At 41.6% G+C, this 24,798-nt stretch overlaps 3 protein-coding genes and 3 long non-coding RNA genes across 19 annotated transcripts in view; 3 read left to right on the plus strand and 3 right to left on the minus strand.

The window, feature by feature from the left end:
* The window catches only part of LOC126614629 (receptor-like protein 2), a 179,565-nt gene that overhangs the window by 66,940 nt on the left and 87,827 nt on the right, over nt 1-24,798 (plus strand). The window contains exons 1-6 of one of the 14 annotated variants that reach the window (XR_007620458.1): nt 10,723-10,862; nt 10,946-11,052; nt 11,248-11,342; nt 11,500-11,665; nt 12,413-12,579; nt 20,032-20,669. The exons of 6 other annotated variants lie outside the window; for them this stretch is intronic. The gene's annotated coding sequence lies outside the window, so the exon portion shown is untranslated. Of the gene's footprint in view, nt 1-10,722; nt 10,897-10,945; nt 11,053-11,190; nt 11,343-11,499; nt 11,666-12,412; nt 12,580-20,031; nt 20,670-24,798 lie in introns of those variants that run through there. 7 more of the 14 variants (XR_007620457.1, XR_007620460.1, XR_007620459.1 and 4 more) reach the window with 7 other exon arrangements.
* Nucleotides 1-24,798, minus strand: part of LOC126614638 (uncharacterized) — a 121,217-nt gene that overhangs the window by 42,104 nt on the left and 54,315 nt on the right. Inside the window, exon 2 of the long non-coding RNA XR_007620467.1 lies at nt 10,807-10,872. This is a non-coding gene — a long non-coding RNA (uncharacterized LOC126614638). The remainder of the gene's footprint in view (nt 1-10,806; nt 10,873-24,798) is intronic.
* LOC126614640 (uncharacterized) lies at nt 1,212-9,715 on the minus strand. Its single transcript, XR_007620468.1, has 2 exons — nt 9,475-9,715; nt 1,212-1,695 (listed from the first exon to the last, which is right to left on the minus strand). It is a non-coding gene; the product is annotated as an uncharacterized LOC126614640 (long non-coding RNA).
* Nucleotides 4,282-6,106, minus strand: LOC126614631 (uncharacterized). Its single transcript, XM_050282284.1, has 5 exons — nt 5,943-6,106; nt 5,777-5,869; nt 5,543-5,686; nt 5,253-5,471; nt 4,282-5,173 (listed from the first exon to the last, which is right to left on the minus strand). The coding sequence occupies exons 1-5, from the start codon at nt 5,991-5,993 to the stop codon at nt 4,331-4,333; spliced, it is 1,350 nt and encodes a 449-aa protein (XP_050138241.1). The 5' UTR covers nt 5,994-6,106; the 3' UTR covers nt 4,282-4,330.
* On the plus strand, nt 15,025-19,984 carry LOC126614632 (uncharacterized). Its single transcript, XM_050282286.1, has 2 exons — nt 15,025-15,578; nt 19,808-19,984. Exons 1-2 carry the CDS (start codon nt 15,072-15,074, stop codon nt 19,886-19,888), a joined length of 588 nt encoding a protein of 195 aa, XP_050138243.1. The 5' UTR covers nt 15,025-15,071; the 3' UTR covers nt 19,889-19,984.
* Nucleotides 20,687-23,363, plus strand: LOC126614637 (uncharacterized). Its single transcript, XR_007620466.1, has 3 exons — nt 20,687-20,751; nt 21,214-21,286; nt 23,071-23,363. It is a non-coding gene; the product is annotated as an uncharacterized LOC126614637 (long non-coding RNA).

A 24,798-nucleotide genomic window follows, 5' to 3' on the forward strand; every position in this document is an offset into this window, starting at 1 on the left:
GCTTTCAGGTCCCATTTTATTAAAACCTTCTTATTTATTTTCTTCCAATCTTTTTGGCTTCTTTTAGCTAGATAAAAAATTCCCCATAAATAGGAATTTAATAAAAAAAAACTAATGAAAAGGATTTGAAAACTTTAAGTTTTAATTATAAGGACAAAATAAAGGGTAAAGTGAATAGTACCAGGATTGACTTTTTAGTGTAAAAATGTGGTTTTTCGTTAAAGTGAACAGTACCGATGCTTTTCGTTAAAGTTCCCTTTAATAAATAGATTGGCAAATAGTTTCAAATATGCAAAAACCAGTTTCAAATAGTTTTATAATCACACAATTTGGGCCACACCCGACCCGTTTCGGCCCAATATAGCATAAATGGTTTCTCCTTCTTAAGATTTTGAATCAGAATCTGCAGAGAATTGGGGAGAAAGAAGGAGCTGAAAAAATGGCGAAGATCAAAGGAGGCTGCAAGTTGAACGTTGCAATCATTCATCCCGATCTGGGCATCAGTAACTTCTTCTTCTTCTTTTTTCCTTCTGTTGTTTATGAAGATTGTGAAGGAGTTTTTGGGAATGAGTTTTATGATGCTGCGTGTTTGGATCAAAACTTGAAATTTGGGCTCAAGAAATGGGCTGGCCCAAAAGGATGCCTAAAGGAAGAGTCGGCCTAAGCCCAGCCAAAACCCAGAAAGCAGAAAAGGGCTTTTCTGACTTGGTGCAGCTCATGAAGACCACTTGCTCACCTACCCAAAAGCCAAGTGGTATAGACTGATCAGCTATACAGCCCATAAAGTACTTTATAATGGCAGAACAAGTAAAATAGCTGATGAGTCACTACCTCTCAAGTTGCATTCGGGCAAGGCTGCTGCTACAAGAGGCCAAACTGAGTTGTCTATAAAAGAAGAAAGAGAAATCAGGATTAGTGACACTCAATCAAACAAACAAATGCAAGCACAAACTCTGCTCAAAGCCAGATTTGCCTTCGAAACGAAGCTGTAGTCAGCCCAAGCCTTCATCCCTCTCGCGACAAGCCTTCACTCAAACCTTTGTAATAGCTCTGCTACCCTGTTCAACCTTGTTGTAGTATCGATTTCTCTTTGTAAACTCCTCTCTTTACCTCTCTCTAAAGCTCTCAGACCCTTGATAAGCCACAGAGATAGGGACCTCCAAGACGAACAGGCTTGCCCGACAAGGTTAAACCTTGCCCGACCTTCTTTGTTTTTGTCTTTTCATTCATTAGCCTAGCAATATGTTGTATACTTCCAGTTGTATTCAAGTTATTTCTAGTAAGATGACTATTAAAAGAATCTCTCAGTACTTGGATCCGATTTGAATATATCTTCATTATTCAAACCAGATCTAAGTTATAAGCCCTCGGGCATGTAAATTTGATCAGTTGAAAGTCCTTGGCCTCAAGGCATAAAAAAGAACCTTATGTGGACTTAACCCATCCACGATAGTCCTTGATAAACAAGAAGTCCGAAGTTACTTGGGGAGCAAGTAATCGACCTACCCCTTAGTTTTATTTCTATTATATTGTGATTATCATAGAACGCTTAAGCATGGAATGGATTCTGATGGGAAGCCTCAAGGCCTACACCTAAGGCCCCACAAAGGCACCTATTTGGATTCATTCCGTTCTGCGGTCTAGAACGTTTGAGTATAAAGAACGAATTCTGATGGGAAGCCTCAAGGCCTACACCTAAGGCCCCACAAAAGCACCTATTTGGGTTCGTTCTATCTTTCGGATTCGGGTAATCAGAAGTATAATAGTAGTAAGACTCCTGCAAACAATGGAACAAATATTATGTGTTCGAGCACTGGTTTCGTTATTGATGGGAAGCCTCAAGGCTTACACCTAAGGCCCCACAAAGGCACCTGTTATAACTAACACGGTTTCTCAGGCATATATATATATATATATATATATATATATATATATATACACAACTAAAACTCGACATCCATTTTACATTTGCCATGCTAAAGATGGCAGTGGAACGACTGAGTACTTAGAAGTTAATCTTGATTGTGAGCCTCAAGGCCTACACCTAAGGCTAAGGCCCCACGAAGGCACCTCTCAAAGTTAACGCTGTCCTTCTCTTCCAGCCTTGCCCAACAAGCCTTGCCTGACGAGTCTTGCCCGATAAGCCTTGCCCGACGAGCCTTGCCCGACAAAGCTCGACAGTGAAGCAGAAGCCCGACAGCAGCCCTCAACCGACGCCAACCTTCCGGGGAGCTGTGTGCTCGTCGGCCAGGAAACGTCCCCGACGGAAATTCCAATTTCATCTGAGAGATCGGAAGGAAAGGGCACTAGTGAAGAACTACAAGCTACTATGATCCAAGTACTAAAAAGCATGGAAAGAATCTCCTTGGAAACCAAGGGAGAAGTGAGTAGACTCTGTACATTAACAGGGAATCTACAGAGAAGACTTGATCTGGAGTTTTCTACTCCAAAAGGGGCTCAAGGAAGTGGGATGAGCCAAGTTACCATGAGAAGTGAACCAATCATTCCCTTATTCCCACTATTAGAAGAAGAAAAGGATAAGGGAAAGAATAAAGTAGTTCCTGAAGGGAGTCAACCTGTGATAGAGCCAGTTCTAGAGAAAGAGCTTCCCAGCTTCCCATTATTATCATTTAATAATAGGAGGCAGAGCGAGCAAGAGAGAACGAAGTACGGAATACCTGTAATGATAGGGGAGACTAGCAGAAAGGAAGGCACCATTACTTCAGATAAACCTCCACCTTACAGGCCACCCCCATTGGCTAATAAGGGATGGGGAACTAACTGGAGGAAGCCCGAACCAAGGAGAGAAGCAGGTGCGGGCAACGACCGGAGCCCAAAGATCGAATCTGCTCTCATCGGTCATGATGATAATTCAGCTACTCAGCAGCTGAGGGAAGAATTGGCTGAGCTAAGAAGGACAGTAGCTCAAAATGCTCAACCGCAGGCTCGCCTAGTGTTCAGGGTCACTTACCAAAAGCCTTATCCTAAATATATTGACGAGCTAAATCCATTCCCTCTCAACTTCAAAATGCCTGCATTCCCAACGTTCACAGGTGAAGACAGTAACGTGTCCTCCAGAGACCATATTTTCAAATTCTCCAATCATTGTGTGGCATATGAGGACAACCCAAATTACAAATTGAGGTTGTTTGGGAATTCATTGGCGGGTTTAGCATCTTAGTGGTACTCTCTATTACCCCCTAACTCTATTGCCAACTAGGGGCAAATGGAGATGGCTTTCCACGAACAGTTTTACAGAATAGAGCCAGAATTAACTATCAATGACCTTGTTGAAGTCAAACAATACGATCATGAATCTATTGAGGACTTCATGATGAGGTTCAGGAAAACAAGGATGAGATGCCAATTCCCCATCAACCAAGCGCATCTCATATCAATTGCTTAAAGGGCTCTGAAATTACCTTTGAGGAAGAGATTTTATGATACACAATTCAACGAGCTGCAAGAATTGGTAATTGCTGCCACTAAGTATGAGAGGCTGTTGCAAGAAGAGCAACAAATGAAGCACACTTCCAAGGTTCATCCCTTCTACAAAAACAAAGCTGCAATTCATCGTGTGGAAGTAGGAGAAACCAGGCCAGAGCATGAGGGTGGCCATGATGAAGAAGACATTGACGTATGTGCCGCTGAAATGACCACACCTTTCAAACCACTGACGATAAAAGGGCTAGTCCAACCTGTCAAAGATCAGAAGATCGTAATGAACGATGGTGGTTTCGTCCCCATGAAACCACCCAAGTACCAGAGTTATTCGTTCGATCTGACCAAGGCACCTGAGATCTATGAAGAACTGGTGCGGGCAAGAGTAATTTTGCCCGACAGTAACAAAAAGATGCCCAAACCAGAAGAACTCAGAGGGAAGAAGTATTGTAAGCTACACTATACCTTCAACCATTCCATAGTCAATTGTGTCCAGTTTAGAGATTGGATACAAGACCTGATAGTGAAGGGAAAGCTGTTACTTGACAAGCTCCAAGCCAGTATGATGGTGGATATAAACCCTTTCCCGGAGGCTCCTATCAATATGATCAACCTCATTTAAAAAAGAAGAGCTAGGGTCACCAGTTGGTACAGCAGAGGAAAGAAAAGATCCCGAGTTGTCCCAACACCCCTGCATGAATAAAAGTACCATGAAGGGGACCAAGGAATCAAGATCAGGCCCTAAGATTGGTGCTGACGAGGGAAGTAGAAGAAAGAAGAAAGTAAACAAGGGGGAAAGAGTTGCCCGAAGTCAATTCAAACAGTACCAAGAGCAGAGCAGGGGACAAAACACATGTTCATTCCAATAAGAAAAGGGTTACAAATCATCCTATTCTAAAAAATTAACATCTTCACTCAGGGTAACTATTCGAGAATGATATGTCTGCATAATGGCAAATATCCTACTAGGTTCGGCCAAAACAGTATGGTTATTTACAAGTTGGGACCTAGTATGCTCTAACTCCGCGTTTGACTTCTCTACTCCCTCAATTTGGTTTTCGAGGGTATCCAGAAGAGTTGCTTGTTCAGCTTTAAGAGCAACCAGTTGTTCCTCCAGCTTTTGGATTTCAGAAGTAACAACTCTAACCCTTTCTTTTGTTTGCAAGCTTTCATCCATCAACCGATCAACTTGAGCGGAGGTGCTTGACTCTTTCTCCATAAAGCATCTTGCCCGATTAGCTTGTCTATCAGCTCTCTGGTATTGCTCCCTAAGAGCCCTTAAATTCTCAAAGAAAGAGAGAAAGGAATCGTGCTGAGGTTTTGATAGCCGACCAGTTTTGAAAGACTCAATTGTGACCTTTTCTAAATCACAAAGAGCCTTGAGGCTGAATGATGCAGTGAAGTCATTCCTCGCCCATTCTTGGAAGACTCGTTGTTGCTCTAAAGAACTGGAGGTTGCTGAAGAATGTCTTGAGGATTTCAACCTCGTCTCAAGCTGCCCAAGTGCTTCAAAAAGTTTAGGCAACTTAGCAGGGTTTGAGGATGGAAAAGGAGGAGGATCCTGCACTGCAACTCCCTCTAATGGAGCAATGCCCACTGGGGGGGCAATCTTTGTCTGCCTAATCTTCTCAATTCCAGAAGGGGGAATCTCTGTACCTCCAGAAGATAAATGAGGACGAGAGCGCTTTGACTTACGGACCAAACGAGGGGGGGAAGTCTCTTTCAGGACTTGCTACGAAAAGCCAAAAGGACCAGGTCAAGACAAGAATACAGTTTGAGGCAAAAAGAGGCTTTGGAGAGAAGAAATGTACCTGACTTAGCCATGGGGTTTCACCAGGAAGAGTACTAAATCCTTGTTGAAGGGAAGACTTTCCACCACCAGCAAAAGAAGAAGGAGGTTCATCAATATCAATTATCGGGCAAGCAGGCACCCGTGAGACTATTACCTCTAAGGTTACAGGAATCTCAAGGACTATGGGTTCATTATCTGATACCACTGATGGATGAGGTGGCTCATATACCGGAGAAGGCTGCAGAAAACGTGACTAGGAGTTAATTTGGAAGCAATATACAGGAATTCAATTCGGGAATAATGGCTCACCAAGTTACTGCCCTCATCCACGAAGTGCAACATAACTCCTGTAGAAGGGTCAAACTGAGAGGAAGGAGTTGCATCCAGGGCAGGAGAAGAAACCATAAACTTCAGAGGAGGGCCATGACTAGGCAAGGAGGCAGATGCCCCAGCCTAAATACAGATAGAAGAAGAAGAAAGATTTAGGCATTAAGTCCAGAAACTATAGAGTTACCTAAGGGTTGAAAAAGGAAGAAAAGGTACCTCTGAAGGGTTGACCTGAGGAGGAGAAAGGCTGGTTTCTCGGGCAAATGATGGGGAAGCCTCAGGCGGAAGAAGCTTTTCCTCTCTTGCGGCCTGATTCGAATAATCAGATTTTGAGTTCTGTGAAAGCAAGAAGGGATGTGCAGATAAAAAATATAAATCATACCTCAAGTTCTTTGAGGATGGTATTTTGCAGTTCTTCAGCCTTTTTGTGCATGGCAGCTCTTAATGGTTCCTCCTCAGAAGCAATAATTGGTCTCTTAGATGCTTGAGGTCCTGTTTTTCGAGGAAAACAAGAAGCAATTAGATAAAGGAGAAAGGTAGCAGTTTGGTAAAGAAGAACAGAAACTTACTTGAAGAGTGTTGCTTCTTTATGCCTGCCTCGGGGACTGGAGCAGATGGGGCTGATGACTTAGGAGGAGCGACAGTTCTTGCTCTCTTACTCTTTCTAGTAAGAGTTGGTCATGTGGTTTTGGGTAGAAGTGCAGGATCAGGATCTGAAGCCTCGATCATAGCTGCTTTATTTCGCTTGGGTGCTATAATAATTTCCTTGGGTGTTTTTTCAGCTCCTGAATCTCCAAAGGATTCCGAAACATCCACACCTTCCCCAGCTTCTCGTCTTTCAGCCTTTGTTGCAGCTCCATGGAGAACTGCAGCATCAGCTGAGTCATCCTCGGACTCAATGGCTTCTGATTCAACATCCACTGGGGCTGCGGGGTCAAGCAAAAGTAAGGTTAGAAGGACTTCAGAAGGGAAACAGAATCAGGTTAAAAGGAGAAGTACCTATCAGAAGTGACCGATTCTTCTCTTGGATCATCTCCTTCCAATTTTCAAGCTCGCCCGAGTCGGGGTATGACGTAAGAGAAAGTTGACTGAAAAGGCGATCATGAGTCTCTTTCAAATCTCCTCCATACTTCTTAGTCCATCTGTCTTCCCACCAAGAAGAGAAGAGCGAAGTACATTCAAAGTTGAGGATGATGGACTTTCGGGCAGCCTGACTTATTACGTCAAGACTGCGTCGGGCAGCTCGGAAGATCACCTCAGAGGGAGTTGGAAGTCGAAATGAAGTGCCACAATGGATAGAATCGAAGAACGGGACGGGAATAGCCTGCCTGAATCCTAACTGCCTGCTGCAAAAGTTAGGATGATACACCTCAAACCTCGGTCATATCTATTACCCCGAACTCCCCAGGCCAGGTCTCTCGGTTGAATGCAGCTAATGAATTTCTCCCTACAAAAGGGGGTAGCATCTTCACCAGGAGCATCTTAAAAGACTTGGTCAGAAAACCAAGGGTATCTCCTCAAGACCGACGCACCCCATTCTAAATCTGATCGAGTCCTACAAACTCTGAAGAAGTAGAAGCAGACAAAGGTGGTGTGATCTATAGAGGCAGCTTCAGCCAGGATTCAGGCAGAGGCCACACCCTCCGGGAACTCCAAATTGGCAGCCCGAAACTCTGGGAAGTACCATTGAAGCCAGGTTTGTATCATCTAGATAGGCCCATTCAGGTTGGTCTCAAATGGCTCACCTTGAGTCATTTCGAAAAGGAGATGATAAAGATGAGAAATAAGGAATTGGCCTGTAGCTACATCATTGAAATTATGAAGAACTTCTACTAAGGGGATCCATTCAACCCTCACCCCTTTAGACTTGTTGGGGAAGATATGTTTGTTGAGCTAGTATAAGAGGAAATACATGTGCTCTTGATCTTTATCAACCCGAGGAGAGCTTGCCCCAAAATTTTCCTTTACGAAAGGAATGAAGCCTTTGAAAGAGGTCCCATAACTCTTGAAAGTTGCAGAGTTATAGTTCAAAGAAAGGAAAATAGTGGATGAACCTGAGCTTCCAGTGGTAGAGGAAGGAACCCAGTCTTGAGTGACGTCCATTATCCTGCCCGATGGCCTTAACCCGAAGACTTGGGCCATGTCAAGAATGGTTGGTGACATAGGGCCCATGCGGAAGTCGAAAGTATTCGTGCCCGAATTCCAGAAAATGAGGGCAGAAGCAAGCAATTCGGGCTTGGAAGCAATGGAAATTTTCGAGAGCATGATTAATTCGTAAATACCATTACTCATCCATTTCTTCTTAAAGGTGGGCCCTAATTCATCAATCCACTGAGCCCAAGTAGGATTGTTCATCAGAGGAAAGCCTCGACGGTATGACGACCATTTGGATGAAGAGATGCCCGACCTAGCCAAAAAGGGATTTGGGGAAAAACAATTATCCCTGGGCATGTTGCTTTCTACCACTGAAGGGACCTGAGAGATCCATGCGGGACCCAATGATTGTGCCCCATGCACCTCAAAGAAGAGCTCGGAATGCAAACCTGCCCGAGGGCGATGCAACCCGTTGAGTAGACGACGCAGAGTGGCGATTCCTTCGCCAGATACGTAGGATGGTTGGGTTTGGCTAGATCCCGAAGCCATTTGATGAAGTTTGAGAGGGGGATACCAAAGAAGATGACGAGGGTGAAAGATATCGAGCAAAAAAGTGAAAAAGAATCTGAAAGATTTAAGAGAAGAGAAATAGCTGGGAGAATTAGGAAATTTTTAAATTACAGAGGGATTTCTTGCCGTGAACACAGGGGATTGGAGGGTTCGAATGCAAGGGATTCATGGGTTTTAATAAGGAGCTTTTCAATCAATATTGGCGCCTGGAATTCCAGGCTAAATATCAATTGAAGGGGACACTGTTTGGATCAAAACTTGAACTTTGGGCTCAGGAAAGGGGCTGGCCCAAAAGGATGCCTAAAGGAAGAGTCGGCCTAAGCCCAGCCAAAACCCAGAAAGCAGAAAAGGGCTTTTCTGACTTGGTGCAGCTCATGAAGACCACTTGCTCACCTACCCAAAAGCCAAGTGGTATAGACTGATCAGCTATACAGCCCATAAAGTACTTTATAATGGCAGAACAAATAAAATAGCTGATGAGTCACTACCTCTCAAGTTGCATTCGGGCAAGGCTGCTGCTACAAGAGGCCAAGCTGAGTTGTCTATAAAAGAAGAAAGAGAAATCAGGATTAGTGACACTCAATCAAACAAACAAATGCAAGCACAAACTCTGCTCAAAACCAGATTTGCCTTCGAAACGAAGCTGTAGTCAGCCCAAGCCTTCATCCCTCTAGAGACAAACCTTCACTCAAACCTTTGTAATAGGTCTGCTACCCTGTTCAACCTTGTTGTAGTATCGATTTCTCTTTGTAAACTCCTCTCTTTACCTCTCTCTAAAGCTCTCAGACCCTTGATAAGCCACAGAGATAGGGACCTACAAGACGAACAGGCTTGCCCGACAAGGTTAAACCTTGCCCGACCTTCTTTGTTTTTGTCTTTTCATTCATTAGCCTAGCAATATGTTGTATACTTCCAGTTGTATTCAAGTTATTTCTAGTAAGATGACTATTAAAAGAATCTCTCAGTACTTGGATCCGATTTGAATATATCTTCATTATTCAAACCAGATCTAAGTTATAAGCCCTCGGGCATGTAAATTTGATCAGTTGAAAGTCCTTGGCCTCAAGGCATAAAAAAGAACCTTATGTGGACTTAACCCATCCACGATAGTCTTTGATAAACAAGAAGTCCGAAGTTACTTGGGGCGCAAGTAATCGACCTACCCCTTAGTTTTATTTCTATTATATTGTGATTATTATAGAACGCTTAAGCATGGAATGGATTCTGATGGGAAGCCTCAAGGCCTACACCTAAGGCCCCACAAAGGCACCTATTTGGGTTCGTTCTATCTCTCGAATTCGGGTAATCAGAAGTATAATAGTTGTAAGACTCCTGCAAACAATGGAACAAATATTATGTGTTCGAGCACTGGTTTAGTTATTGATGGGAAGCCTCAAGGCCTACACCTAAGGCCCCACAAAGGCACCTGTTATAACTAACACGGTTTCTCAGGCATATATATATATATACAACTAAAACTCGACATCCATTTTACATATATATATATACAACTAAAACTCGACATCCATTTTACATCTGCCATGCTAAAGATGGCAATGGCACGCCTGAGTACTTAGAAGTTAATCTTGATTGTGAGCCTCAAGGCCTACACCTAAGGCCCCACAAAGGCACCTCTCAAAGTTAACGATGTCCTTCTCTTCCAGCCTTGCCCGACAAGCCTTGCCTGACGAGTCTTGCCTGATAAGCCTTGCCCGACAAGCCTTACCCGACAAGCCTTGCCCGACGAGTCTTGCCCGATAAGCCTTGCCCGACAAAGCTCGACAGTGAAGCAGAAGCCCGACAACAGCCCTCAACCGGCGCCAACCTCCCGGGGAGCTGTGTGCTCGTCGGCCAGGAAACGTCCCCGACGGAAATTCCTGACGCGAACACTACAAATGTGATAGGTAGGTGAAGCTGAAAGACTGATCCTTCGCACAGCCATAAAGTTCATGTTTTCACTTCGCACCACGATAAAAATCGATGCTTTGAGGAGACCGTTTCTGGTGTGTGTGGCTTTCTCTACTTCAATCTTATGCTTTGATCAAATAAATCAATTTTTCATCAATAGTATCAGTAGTACGAGAATTGAAGGGCCGTGATTGTATTGAAAAAATACTATTTTTTTTTGTAATTGCCAATCTAATGGATAAAAAGTCGGATGGATAATTGCCTCTCCACCTGTCGCAAATTGGTTTTGGGTTGAATGCTCACATTCTAATATGGTAAATGGGAGCTTCATCAAATAGGGTAATACGTATGTAGATGGATGTTAGGCCTTGGGGTTAGAAGGTGGTTTATACGTTTCGCTTCTTTTAGGCCCTTTGGGAATGTATAAAAGTTGGAACAAATACAACATGCTTTCCTTTCTTTTGTTTTTATTTTTTATCGGTTTCGCGTTGATCAACTGCCATTCAAGATCACTGCATAGTTTGATGTTTTACTGTCTTTTGGTTTCACAGGTTATCTTTCCAGTTACCGTATATGGTGCCTTCCTACCCCGACTCCATGCTTTGTGTGCATATATACAGTGCCCTTCTGTTGCTCTCTGTATGCTGTTCATGTGGCCATCGTTTGATGTATACTAGCAGATCAGGTTTCTGTTGTCATCCCACTGCTGAAGCTTAAGAAGGCAACAAGGGTATTTGCACCTATTTCCTGTGAATTGTTATCTGGTAACTTCTGGTAGTAGAGTTGTTTAATGCATTACATCTTTCTGTCCAGGTTTCGTGTTATTGTCATTTTCCAGATTTATTGTTGGCTCAGCACACAATTGTTTTGAGGAGGATATATAGAAAACCCCGTAGACTTCATAGAAGAATTGACAACTGGTCTGATTCCATATCTCAGCTTTATGACATTCATCTAATTTTTCTTGTGCATCTTTTCAGTGTTATTTTTGTGTGGATATACTACTATTTCTTACTAGATTTCCTATTTCTTTTTGATAAATACTGCACGAATGGTAGATAAGGCAGATAAGATTCTTGTTAACAGCAAATTCACAGCATCTATGTTTTGCATAGACATTTAAGCATGTTGACGCACGAGGGGTTGAGCCAGCTGTTCTTTATCCAGCTGTCAGCGTGAATCATTTTAATGAACCAGCCAATTCTTACAAGTAATGAACATGTTTATATATCTGCTGGTGCCTTTTGGTTTTACATTTATACTACCTTTATGATTCTATATCTAACCATAACTTGGAGATTTTCTTCTCAGACTTTCATCTGGTAGTTTACTGTTTTTTTCTTCCTGCTTTGGTTTTTTCATTCCAGGCTAATTTTCTGTCTATCAATCGTTTTGAGAGGAAAAAGAAGGACCTGGCAATTTCAGTTTTTTCTTTTCTTCGTACCCTCGAAGGGGATGTGCTTCAAGGTCCTGATTTGGCTCAAGCGCTTCCTTGACAATTGCCTGCAAGTTCCTACTTATTATCTCCCCTGAGTAATCTACTAATCTTAACGATTCTATAGGGATATGCCTTCATTACCTTATGTTGCTGTTGAAGACGGTTTATATTAGTTAGGCTATCAATAACCAAGTAGAAGCATGCAGTAATAACCTGGTTGTGTGATTAAGCTTTCCCTTAGTTCATTTGTGTGTTGAGAGCTTTACGAATCTTGCAAGTTAACATTAGTATCTGGATGTGGAAAGACATTCTTTTGTGTTTTTCTTGGTAAATTATGAAACATTAGCCTATATCTAGAATTTATAGTGAAGGCTTAGACCCATAGCCAAGCCTAGAATTGTAATTTATGAGAAAAAAAGAGCATATGTAGTTGAAATAGCAATGAACTATTGTGCTGTTATCTTACAGTATCTTATGTCCCTTTATGAGCAGTTTAATAAGCTTGTCTATCGTACAGCCGAATCAGAACCCTGTATGGGGTGTTCAAATTTTCCTTTGTTATTTGCGAAGATATTTCCACTTAGTTTTGCATGAAATATGTGAAAATATAGATATACAGAATGATCATCAAGTCCAAAGAAATGAGCTAGTAGAAGTTCCTTAGGTTTGGTGTCAACCCTTGTCTGGGCCATGTACCAAGAGGAATCAATTCTACTCCAATGGCGTACTGGTTGATTTTAATTCAACATTGATATACCCATGTATCATTCCTTAATTGATTTGTATATCTGCATATGTTCACATACGGGGATGATAAATATAATACATGTCCGATGTTTTAGGTGGTTTTGATAATTGTTTGAGAGAAAATGTTGAGTACTTAGAGGAGCTCAGAAGTCTAGCAGAAACGGAAGGAGTGTTCAATCAAGTTAACTTCATCACCTCTTGCTCAACAGCAGAAAGAAATGCACTTCTCTCCCAATGCCTATGCGTCCTTTATATGCCAAGGGTGAAAATTACATAATTTTGTTCCGTTGGTCAAATATTGTGGGGGGAACTCCGCCGTGTAAGTTTATCTTACATTGCCGGTCCCAAGCCCGGATAAAGGAGGAGGGGGAAGGCGTCAGGTAGTCGACAGCCGGCACTCCATGATTACGTCGAATCCTTATGAAAATGAATCCAGAACGAAATCGCGCTAAAGCTAGGGCGTCACCCGTAAGTGGCGCGCTGTGTGGCCCGAGCACAGTGATAAGTGAGCAAGGGTCGCTGTATCTCCATCGGCACCCGGATGCAGTGTTAAATGAGCAAGGGGGCTATAGAAACTTCTTTTCGAACGACTCCACTCAAAGTTGTTTGGGAGCATATGCTCCTATCAACTTTACACGGGACACACAAAAGAAGTACTTTGATCCTATTAGACGAGGAAGGGTGAAGAAGCTAGGACAGAAGGGTAGAGTTCAAGAGAGCAAAATGCGTTTAGGAACGTGGAATATAGGAACCTTGACGGGAAAATCTATGGAAGTAGTAGAAGTTATGGTGAGGAGAAGGATAAATATTATGTGCCTACAAGAAACTAAGTGGGTTGGTCGTAAGGCAAAGGATCTAGAAAACTCAGGGTTTAAACTATGGTATTCGGCACAAATAGAACGAGAAACGGTGTTGGCATCATCGTGGACAAGACCTTGACACAAGATGTTGTAGATGTCAAGAGGGTAGGAGATAGAATCATGGCAATCAAGATTGTAATAGGACAAGAACTTATCAATGTGATTAGTGCGTACGCACCTCAAGTAGGGTTGGATATGAGTTCGAAGGAGAAATTTTGGGAAGACCTTGGAGACTTGGTGCAAGGAATTGCTCAGACGGAGAAGTTATTTATAGGAGGAGATTTAAATGGACACGTGGGCAGGGAGACAGGCAACTATGGAGGTTTTCATGGTGGCCATGGTTTTGGGGAGAGAAACGAGGATGGGGAAGCTATCTTGGATTTTGCAATGGCATATGATCTCTTCTTAGCCAACACCTTCTTTAAGAAGAGAGAAGAACATGTGATCACCTACAAGAGTGGGTCGTCAAAAACACAAATAGATTTTCTTCTAATGAGGAAAGGGGATCGTATAACTTGTAATGATTGCAAAGTTATACCAGGAGAGAGCGTGGCTAATCAACATCGCTTGTTGGTGATGGATGTACATATCAAAAGAGTGAGAAAAAAGAACAAGACTTGGAAGTGCCCAAGGACTAGATGGTGGAATCTAAAAGAAGAAAAACAAGCCATTTTCAAAGAGAAAGTAATCACCCAGTGTGTGTGGGATAGAGAGGGGGAAGCTAACCAAATGTGGGATTCCATGGCTATTTGTATCCGAAAAGTAGCAAAAGAGGTATTAGGAGAGTCCAAGGGCTTTGCCCCACACCAAAAGGAATCTTGGTGGTGGAATGAGGAGGTACAAACAAAGGTGAAGGCTAAGAAGGAATGTTGTAAAGCCTTATACAAGGATAGGACCGATGAAAATGGTGAAAGGTATAGAAAAGCGAAGCAAGAGGCGAAGAAAGCTGTGAGAGAAGCTAAGTTAGCGGCTTATGACGATATGTATAAGCGACTAGATACCAAAGAAGGAGAGTTGGATATCTATAAACTAGCTAGAGCAAGGGAAAAGAAGACAAGGGACCTAAACCAAGTGAGGTGCATCAAGGATGAGGATGGAAAAGTTCTTGCTACAGAGAACGCGGTTAAAGACAGATGGAAAGGTTATTTTCATAATCTTTTCAATGAAGGACATGAAAGGAGTGCTTCTTTAGGGGAGTTGAGTAACTCAGAAGAGTGTAGAAATTACTCTTTTTATCGTAGAATCCGGAAGGAAGAAGTGGTTGTAGCTTTGAAGAAGATGAAGCATAGAAAAGCAGTAGGCCCAGACGATATACCAATCGAAGTGTGGAAAGTTTTGGGAGAGACAGGTATAACATGGCTCACTGACCTTTTCAATAGGATTTTGAAAACGAAGAAGATGCCAAATGAGTGGCGAACGAGCACTTTGGTGCCTATCTACAAGAATAAGGGCGATGTACAAAATTGCATGAACTATAGGGGTATTAAGCTAATGAGTCATACAATGAAGCTCTGGGAGAGAGTCATTGAGCATAGATTGAGGCAAGAGACACGGGTTTCGGACAACCAATTTGGGTTCATGCCAGGGCGCTCAACCATGGAGGCAATCTATCTCTTACGAAGATTGATGGAAAGATATAGAGATGGGAAAAAGGATTTACACATGGTCTTTATAGATTTGGAAAAAACGTATGATAGGGTCCCAAGAGACATTCTTTGGAGGATTTTAGAGAAGAAAATAGTACGAGTAGCATATATCCAAGCTATACAGGATATGTATGAAGGAGCAAAGACTGCCGTAAGAACTCATAAAGGACAAACCGAAAGCTTTCCCATAACTGTAGGAAGTGTTGGAATCTAAAGGTCTTCGCCTAAGCCGATCAAAGACAGAATATATGGAGTGCAAGTTCAGTGCAAATGGAGGCCAAAACGAGTTAGGGGTGAGGATCGGAGATCAAGAAATACCAAAGAGCGACCGTTTTCGTTACCTAGGATCTATCTTGCAAAAGAACGGAGAATTAGATGGAGATCTCAACCATAGAATACAAGCTGGATGGATGAAGTGGAAGAGTGCATCCGGCGTGTTGTGTGACCGCCATATGCCACTGAAGCTCAAGGGAAAATTTTATAGGACGGCAATAAGGTCGGCGATGCTGTATGGCACAGAATGTTGGGCGGTGAAGCATCAACACGTACACAAAATGGGTGTAGCGGAGATGAGGATACTTCGTTGGATGTGTGGGCACACGAGAAAGGATAAGATTAGGAATGAGGATATCCAGGGTAAAGTAGGAGTAGCCGAAATTGAAGGAAAGATGAGAGAAAATCAGTTACGGTGGTTTAGACATGTGCAAAGAAGGCCTACTGACGCTCCAATTAGAAGATGCGACTATGGGACAGAGGTTCAGGGCCGAAGGGTTAAAGGAATACCTAGGAAAACTTTGGAAGAGACCCTAAGAAAAGACTTAGAGTACTTGGATCTAACAGAGGACATGACACAAGACAGAACACAATGGCGTTCTAAGATTCATATAGCCGATCCCACTCAGTGACTTGGATTTTCCAAGTCTCCAACCGAGAAGTTTTCCTCACTCGGGAAATTAAGGGAACACTACCTCAACCTACATGTTCCACTCACAAAGCTTCAACATACAAGCTTCAACAAAAGAAAATTCAAGAACTTAGCGAAGAAGGCTTTGGTGTATTTAACACAATACGTTGAAATGAAGGAAAGCTTATTTATTGATATCCCCGATAAGTTACAAATATGTACATATACTTGAGTCAAAATAAACAAACAAGAGGGAGCCTCACAAAGGTTGCTTAGGAGAAGTCTCAGCAGTCGGTAGAGCCCCAGAAAGAGAAGGCACCGGAGGGGGATCAGTCGGAGCCTCAGTACTGGACAGAACCCTAGAAGGAGGAGGCATCAGAGGTTGATCATTTGGAGCTTCATTACGCGGTACAGCCCCAGAAGACGAAGGCAATAAATGCCTTTGGAACAAACCCACAAATCTCTGATGATCAAGTAAAACCTGACCATCAGATTCCTTCATCTGGTCAAGCTTCCTCTTCATGTTTGTAGCATAGTCATGTGCGAGTCGGTGCAACTGTTTATTCTCATGCTTGAGCCCTCTAATCTCCTGTTTGAGACTCATCACTTCAGCCGCCAATGATTCAACTTGGCGGGTTCGAGCAAATAGGCGTTGGGCCATATTAGACACAGAACCTGCACACTGAACACTGAGAGCCAGAGAATCCTTAACAGCCAACTCATCAGACCGTTTGGAAAGTAGTCTGTTATCTTTGGGAGTGAGAAGGTTCCTGGCCACTACCGCAGTGGTCATATCATTCTTCATCACTGAATCCCCAACGGTAAGAGGACCAGTAGGGGAGACGAAGGATGAGCGCCATAAGTTGTCTGGAGAAGGCGGGGCTGCCTCTTCAACAAGGTTCAAGTCAAAACGACGGTCGGAGAGGCCAGACATTTTCAAAGGTGTTGAAGAGAGAAGAGGTCGGACAAATCAAGATCTTAGAAGTGCAAGAATGGAGCTTCTACTGGTGGATATTCAAGTGTGCTTTGAAACTTAATGTCAGCCCCTATAAAAATCTGCACTCGACGAAGCTTCAGAAATCGAAGAGGCGTTTGCTTTCTCAAAAGCTGGGCTGCTCAAAGACCACGAGGGTCGATCTCAGAAATCGAAGAGGCGTTTGCTTTCTCAAAAGCTGGGCTGCTCAAATACCACGAAGGCCGATCTCAGAAATCGAAGAGGCTTGCTTTTTCAAAAGTTGAGCTGCTCAGAAACCACGAGGGCCGATCTTAGAAATCGAAGAGGCACCTACTTTTCCAGCCTTGTCAGCATCTATCACACGCACACTCAGCTTTGCGGAAATTATGGGCATTCTGTCGAAGATTTCTGGCGAAGTAGAAAGCACATGAATCGTACTGTTCAATCACCCACTTCCCACACGCAACAGTAGCTCATGGGTACCACAGATAACTTTGCCAAAGTTCTCTGACAAAGTTGAGACACGTGAAGCTTGCAGCTCCCACTACATCGCTCTGACCAAGAAGGGTAAAAGAATAGCAAAGAAACAACACTAACAAAGTTTAGACACATAAATTTTGAAGGTCTAGCTACCATATTATTACCCACAAGGGTAAAGGAACAGTACCATTGCTGGATAATTGGAAAGTCCTTGTGTGTCAACCTCTGTGCTTCGTGGTAAGGTAGACTAGCAAACATGCCCAACCTTTACTCACATTCAAGAAAACACTCCCAACAAGATTGCTTGCTCCAAAATCGAAGAGGCACCGCCCTTCGAATCTCGAGAGCCAGACTCCCAACATGATTACTTTCTCAAAAATCGAAGAGATGGTAAAGGAACAGTACCACTGCTGGATAATTGGAAAGTCCATGTGTGTCAACCTCTGTGCTTCGTGGCAAGGTAGACTAGCAAACATGCCCAACCTTTACTCACATTCGAGAAAACACTCCCAACAAAATTGCTTGCTCCAAAATCGAAGAGGCACCGCCCTCCGAATCTCGAGAGCCAGACTCCCAACATGATTACTTTCTCAAAAATCGAAGAGACACCGCTCTCCGAATCTCGAGAGCCAGACCCCCAGCAGGTTGCTTTCTCAAAAATCGAAGAGGCATCGTTCTCCGAATCTCGAGAGCCAGATCCCCGACAGGATTGCTTGTTCGAAAACCGAAGAGGCACCACTTTCCCAACTTCAAGAGCTGGATCTCCTTGGATAAAGCTTGTCTGTAATCTTCACACGCAACATCAGCTTTCCAGATACCACAGACCACTTTTTCAAAGTGCTCTGACAGAGTTAAAACATGTGAAGCTGGCAGCTCCCACTACCGTGCTATGACCAAGCAGGGTAAAGGAATAGCATTATTACTTGATGTTAGGGAGACTCCTATATATGTTGACCTCAATCCCCAACGGACAGGCAGACCTACAAAAATGCTCAACCCTTCCTCTTATCTAAGAGGGCACTCCCAACGAAGCCTTTCGAAATATTCAGCTTTCTTTCCCCCCGATAATACCTCTGTAAACAAGCTATACTAGAGCAAGAATATCTCATATCATCAGGGTTAAAAGCAAGAGTATCCCATATCATGCTTTTTCCCTATCTTTTCCTTTAGCCTTGTTCTTACCTGCAAGACAAGGAGAAAGAGAGCAATCAGTCAGCACTTGGAATCAAGCTTCCAGCCAGGAACTGACTGCCTGGAACCCCTTACCTGATTACTTACCTGGCATTGCTCTCGAGTACTTATCTTCAACATCTTATGCTTCCAGGGAAGATACCGCATCTGCCTGAGGAACAGATTGGGCAAGTGAGAAGGATACAAGGAAGCATGTGGAGACAAGCGTAACAGCACACGTGCCGATACATCCACTACTCTGTCAAAAGCAAAAGTATCCCATATCAGCAGGGTCGAATGTACTCTAGATTTGATGGACTTGTTTTGACCCTCAAATTCTTCAGTCGGCCTTATACTCTGGAGAAAAACAGAAAACCCTCCAGCCCAGTTCAAGAATAAGCCTGTGGAAAGTTACTTCTTCAAAAGCAAAAGTATCCCATATCATCTCTTCTCATTTTTCTTCTCTTTATCCTTCATGCTGCCTGCAAGATATGGAGAATGTGAACAATCAGCCGGAGCTCTGATTGCTTACCTTGTCTGTCACCTCTTTCAGCAGATCCCCTAACTCGGCGACTTGGGGGACTCCTACTACATGGTTTGTATCGCGCTTGACCAAGCTTGAAACTACAAGTAAGCTTCAAGTGAAAGTGATACATTACCTTGTGCATCTCCACCAGTTACAGATACCACCCCTGGATGGAGGAAGAGTACTTCCAGAGAAGATGCCACATCTACCTATGAGACAGATAAGGCAAGTCAAGAAGATACCACACTCCGGTACTTAGAAGTTTCGTGGTTACGAGATCATTCTCCCACAATATTTCCTAATGTCATTTGTACTAAATCATTCACTTGTACTCACTAAAGGAGAACTTGAACCTATGTACTTGTGTAAACCCTTCACAATTAATGATAACTCCTCTATTCCGTGGACGTAGCCAATCTGGGTGAACCACGTACATCTTGTGTTTGCTTTCCTATCTATATCCATTTATATACTTATCCACACTAATGACCGGAGCAATCTAGCGAAGATCACAAAAAGTGACCGTTTTCGCTACCTAGGATCTATCTTGCAAGAGAACGGAGAATTAGATGGAGATCTCAACCATAGAATACAAGCTGGATGGATGAAGTGTAAGAGTGCATCCGGCGTGTTGTGTGACCGTCGTAGGCCACTGAAGCTCAAGGGAAAATTTTATAGGACGGCAATAAGGCCAGCGATGTTGTATGGCACAGAATGTTGGGCGGTGAAGCATCAACACGTACACAAAATGGGTGTAGCGAAGATGAGGATGCTTCGTGGGATGTATGGGCACACGAGAAAGGATAAGATTGGGAATGAGGATATCCGAGGTAAAGTAGGAGTAGCCAAAATTGAAGGAAATATGAGAGAAAATCAGTTCCGGTGGTTTGGACATGTGCAAAGAAGGCCTACTGACGCTCCAGTTCGAAAATGTGACTACGGGACAGAGGTTCAGGGCCGAAGGGGTAGAGGAAGACCTAGGAAAACTTTGGAAGAGACCCTAAGAAAAGACTTGAGTACTTGGATCTAACGGAGGACATGACACAAAACCGAGCGCAATGGCGTTCTAGGATTCATATAGCCGACCCCACTTAGTGGGAAAAGGCTTTGTTGTTGTTGTTGGTCAAATATTGTGGGGAAAATGAAATTGATACGACATATTCAAAAATGCAGGATGAGCACTTTGGCATTGTACCTCTGGAGGCAATGGCTGTTCATCTACCTGTCATTGCATGCAATAGTGGGGCCCCTGTAAAGACAATGAAGAATGGTGAGACAGGATTTCTGTGTGACTGTAACCCAAGAGAGTTCTCTTTGGCTATGGCTAAACTCATAACAGGCATGCAGATGGCTCAGAAACGGCATGTCACAGAGTCATTCTCTACGAAAATATTTCGTCAGCACTTGAATCAATACATTGTTGATTTTGCTCGGACCAAAAGAGACTGAAGAGGGAGTTAGAGCATCCCAAATGGGGGCTCTATTCTCCATGAGACTACCATATTTGAAGCTCTAGTGAGTAATTTCATCCCTAATGGGCCGGAAAATGGGGCTACGGTGCAATTTGGGATTGAGGTGATTAAAAAAACAGCTGGTATGAAAAAAAGCTGAAAGGGTTTTTGGTGTTTGGTAAACTTTCAAAAGCAACTTTACTTCAAAGTTTGGGGTGAGAATAAGCCCAAAACCTGAAGCTGCAAATAGCAGCTTCCCAAAAACAGCTTATTTTCGAAAACATGGGTGAACAGTGGTGCGTTTAATGAATTTTTCAATAACCCAAAATTGCCCTCCTTTCCTCTCGCCTTCAGCACACTCTTGCATACCCGAACCAGAAAACCAGCGATCTCTCTCGTTCTCTTGTTCTCTAGGTTTCTCCGGCTCGGCATCCTTCCTTTGGTAAGCTTCTCTTGTAAAATTTTGTTATTTATTTGTTTGAATTTTTAAATTTGGGGATGGGAGATTGAGAGGGAAAGAGGGGTGGGAAGAGCAAAGGGATAAGGGTATGGGTGTCGGGAAAAACAATAAAAAATTAATTGGGGAAGGTGATATGGTTTGTGGAAAAAATTAATTGGGGAAAAAATTAGGGTTTGTAGGGGAAATAAGAAAAATTGAGAGAGAAGTTTGATTACTTCTCTATTCATTGTTTTTAGAAGGTCTGCTTTTGATTAGGGTTTGTGGGGGAAATAAGAAAAATTGAGAGAGAAGTTTGATTACTTCTCTATTCATTTTTTTTAGAAGGTCTGCTTTTGATTTGGGTTTACGTAAAGGATAATTTCTTATAAAGCTTTGCTCTACTTCTGATCTGTGAACTGTGCTTCTGATTTGTCATGTGTTGTTCCCTCGTCTCTTGCGATTCAGCACACCCCTCTACGACGCCGTTTCATCATCTTCTTCAAGCTCTCGCAGTCTCTTCTGAAACTCCAACCTCTAGGTCAGTGCTCTCAGTCTGCTATCGTGTTTTATATTTTTTTTTCTGAATTCTTCATTCCACCATTACATGAAACTTGGTTATGGAGAGTTTCTGAATTCTCCTGCAAACTTGGTTTGGCAGTTGTCTAACAGATCACCATTATGGTGAGGATTACACTTTTGCCAAATGTGTCTATTATGCTCTGTGTCTTATTTTTTGACTGCTTCTACTGGAGATTTATATCATACAATGCGAACTTATGCTTGAAGAAAATTTATTGTTTTTACTTGTTGATATTTCTATGTTCTTGCCCTACCGTTGAAAACATTGAAAGTTATGCTTTGTGTTCCTGCCCTATTTTCTATGAATTTTTCTGAACTCTACATCTGTTTCTATTTCTATTTCCACAATCCATTATGGCCAACCTTCCATCATAAGTTTGACAGAGAGAACCCTTGATTTTATCCTTGACATCTTTCCCTTAAGAAACCATGCCTCCCGTCTATCAAATGTCTGCTCAGCATCCTTAAGAAACCGCTCCGCCATACTATGTAACCTGCTTTGTTTCAAAATTCCGAGGATAGTAATAAAGTCTTTGCTTTTAAATTTTGAGAAATTTGTTTATTTTCCATTGAAGAAACTAAAGCGAAGACAAAGTAGATTCCTATGGATGCAGCGAAGTATAAGAAAATTAAAGAGAAAACATCAGGCCTTAGGTCTTAAGTTTCATATGTGGACCTTACTTGGATAAGGTTTGTCACTCAATTCATATAGTATCCACAGTGACATCTAGACTGCTGCATTAGTTTTGGTGGTAGCCTATGTCGTTCCAGTGCTGACCATTTAGGGCTAGTGCATATTCGTCTAAGCCTTGACTCTTTGGCTTCAACTTATTCAGGAAAGCACCCATCAGACTCATTGCAGTACCGACCATTTACTGTGCTAGTGCCAAACACGTGCTCATGTCTGTTTTCTCCTTATGAAATGAGAAATAGATCCACAAAAGGGGGCGCAGTAAACTTATCCTGGCACAAACCACGGGACGCTAAACAGAGTTTTCCTCTTATTAGGAACAGTAATTTGTTATTTTTCTTGGCCAAAAATAATAGGTCACTTTAATCTTGAAAAATACTATTTCCCAAGTGTGTTTCTATGAAAAAAATTATTTAACCATAGATTTTGGATGCGAAAGCTTGTTAACCTTTCAAACCCTGCAATTCACTGTGGTAGAGCTTCAAACCAGCAGTGGATGCATTGGGTTTGCCAAACTAATTATGGCTGCATACCCAGGTTGCATCTGTTTACTGCATGGGAGATTCTCACTATTGCGTATTGAATGTCTTTTTGAAAGTTTGCTAAGAAATCACGTAGTAGTGCAATGTAATTAATTGTACAATCCATAGAAGCATGTGTCTGTATTCCAATAAACATTGATCTTTACGAGTTATAACCGGTTCTGAAATTAATCTTGTGATTAATGGTCCAGTTTTTTTCATTAAAAAAATCATATGAACATCGATTTTACTGCTTGATAGGCGAAAAAATGCTTTCAAACAGGGTGTCCTTGCTCATTCTCATACAAACCTGCTATTTCTCACGAATTATGCTGCAAAATCTTGCTCTTTATGCTAGTATGCATACTCTCTCCATATGGTTTATTGATTATTCATCCTCAATTGAATATGTTTTCTCAATCTTTCTTCCACTTATCCATCACTTGATGCATGAGATGTTTCAAAACCAAATTGGATAGCTATTTAACTAACTTTTCTTTTGTATGTCATGTACGACTTGTGCAAAACAAGAACGGAGAGTTGAGAGCTCAATGGGTTTGCAAAAGGAGAATGAAGATGTTATCCACAATTGAAGGTTTTTTAGCTGCGAGTCAGTGGTAGACAAAATGCATAGGGTAGACTTTTTGGTTAGCACCTCAATATATCTAGAGGTGTCCAATTGCTGTTAAGTTGAGATGAGACACCATAAGGGTATTCGACTTGTTAGCGTCTAGGATGTTTATGTTATTTTTGAGACTTCACTTGGTTTATGTATTCAACTTATATGATTAAATTCTTGATTAATGAAAATGTGATTAACTAAAGTATTACATTACATTTGTTATCAGTTCTAATTCCAAATTATGAACAAGGATTATGTGGTAGTTGGTTCATCACAAACTAGAAGCAAATAGGTATTGGATTTTGACATGTGTGATGCACACTGCACCACGTATCAAAGGAATAAGTGACAATTTCAACGTCACTCACATAAATGATATGTGACGAATTTATTGGTTATTGAATTTAGTGTTTTGCAACGCTTACTTCGTCACATATCTCCTTGAACCAGGTATTCTAATCAATTATAGTGGCAAGTTTGATGAATGCATTTAATTAGACTACTTTCAAGTACATTAACGATATTGTACTAATGAATCCTAGTTATTCAGTCTAAAATATTTCAATTGAAGTAGTTTGTCATACTAATTAATATTTAAGATAAAGTTTATAAATATTTTTTTTAAAATAAAGTATATTTAGTAATTTACCTTTATTTGTTACGAAAATTAAATTAATAGCATATCTAGTATTATACCCTTTTTTATCATTTCATACAGTCACAACTGTTTTACATAAAAGTTTATCAAACACTATCATACTGCTTTTTAGCAGTTTTTTTTTTTTCAAAGCACAGCAATACCAAACCAGCTTTACATCAACCACAAGGGTTAGCAATTTCATTTCTTGGATAGCAAACTATTAGGCTACATCTAGCCTAAAAAATTAATGGAACCCACATCAAAAAGGTAGCCCAAACCTTTTTTTTTGTTTTTTTGTTATTTTTAATACAAAAATGGAGCTCACCATCTATCTTTTTTTTTTTTTTTTTTTTTGCCGTTTTGCTATCCCAATTATTTTCCTTCCAAGTTTTATAATTCAAATTTTGGTTTTTTTTTGGGGGGGCCCAAAAAAAACCCAATTTTTATTACCGTTTGTTTTATACCGTTGAACAACGGCTATATTTTTAATTTTTTTGGGTACTTTTTCTCTTCACATATTTGCTATAAAATCCCCATAAATTGAGATAAAAGAACCTAATCCGACGGTATATAAGTGATGAAATCTAACTTTGTCAGAATTGGAATTTTTTTAGGTTCAAAACTTCATTAAAAAAAATTTAAGATAACGTGTCTAAAAATCAAATTAAGAAAAATTAAGACTAAAATAAATTTAATGTGTAATCAAATTACTAGATAAATAAATATATAGTCCTATATAGAGCCTGAAATGTACATAGCCCATCATTGGGAGAGTTCTTTTATAAAGCCCCAAAGATTCATTGGAGCTCTAAATGGGCTATATCCACTACTTTTCCAGCCCCATATAGAGCCCTTCATTGGGGATACTCTTAACATAGCACGATATGGAAGACTCTATGGCTAAGTTGGTCAATTGAGTCAACCCATTGACTGAAGTATAATCTGGTTAGTGTTAGGACCTTTTTTTTTTAAGTAAATTATAGCAATTGTCCTTTAA

This window comes from Malus sylvestris, chromosome 3 (genome assembly GCF_916048215.2).
Source record: "Malus sylvestris chromosome 3, drMalSylv7.2, whole genome shotgun sequence".
In the NCBI taxonomy this organism is placed as follows: domain Eukaryota; kingdom Viridiplantae; phylum Streptophyta; class Magnoliopsida; order Rosales; family Rosaceae; genus Malus; species Malus sylvestris.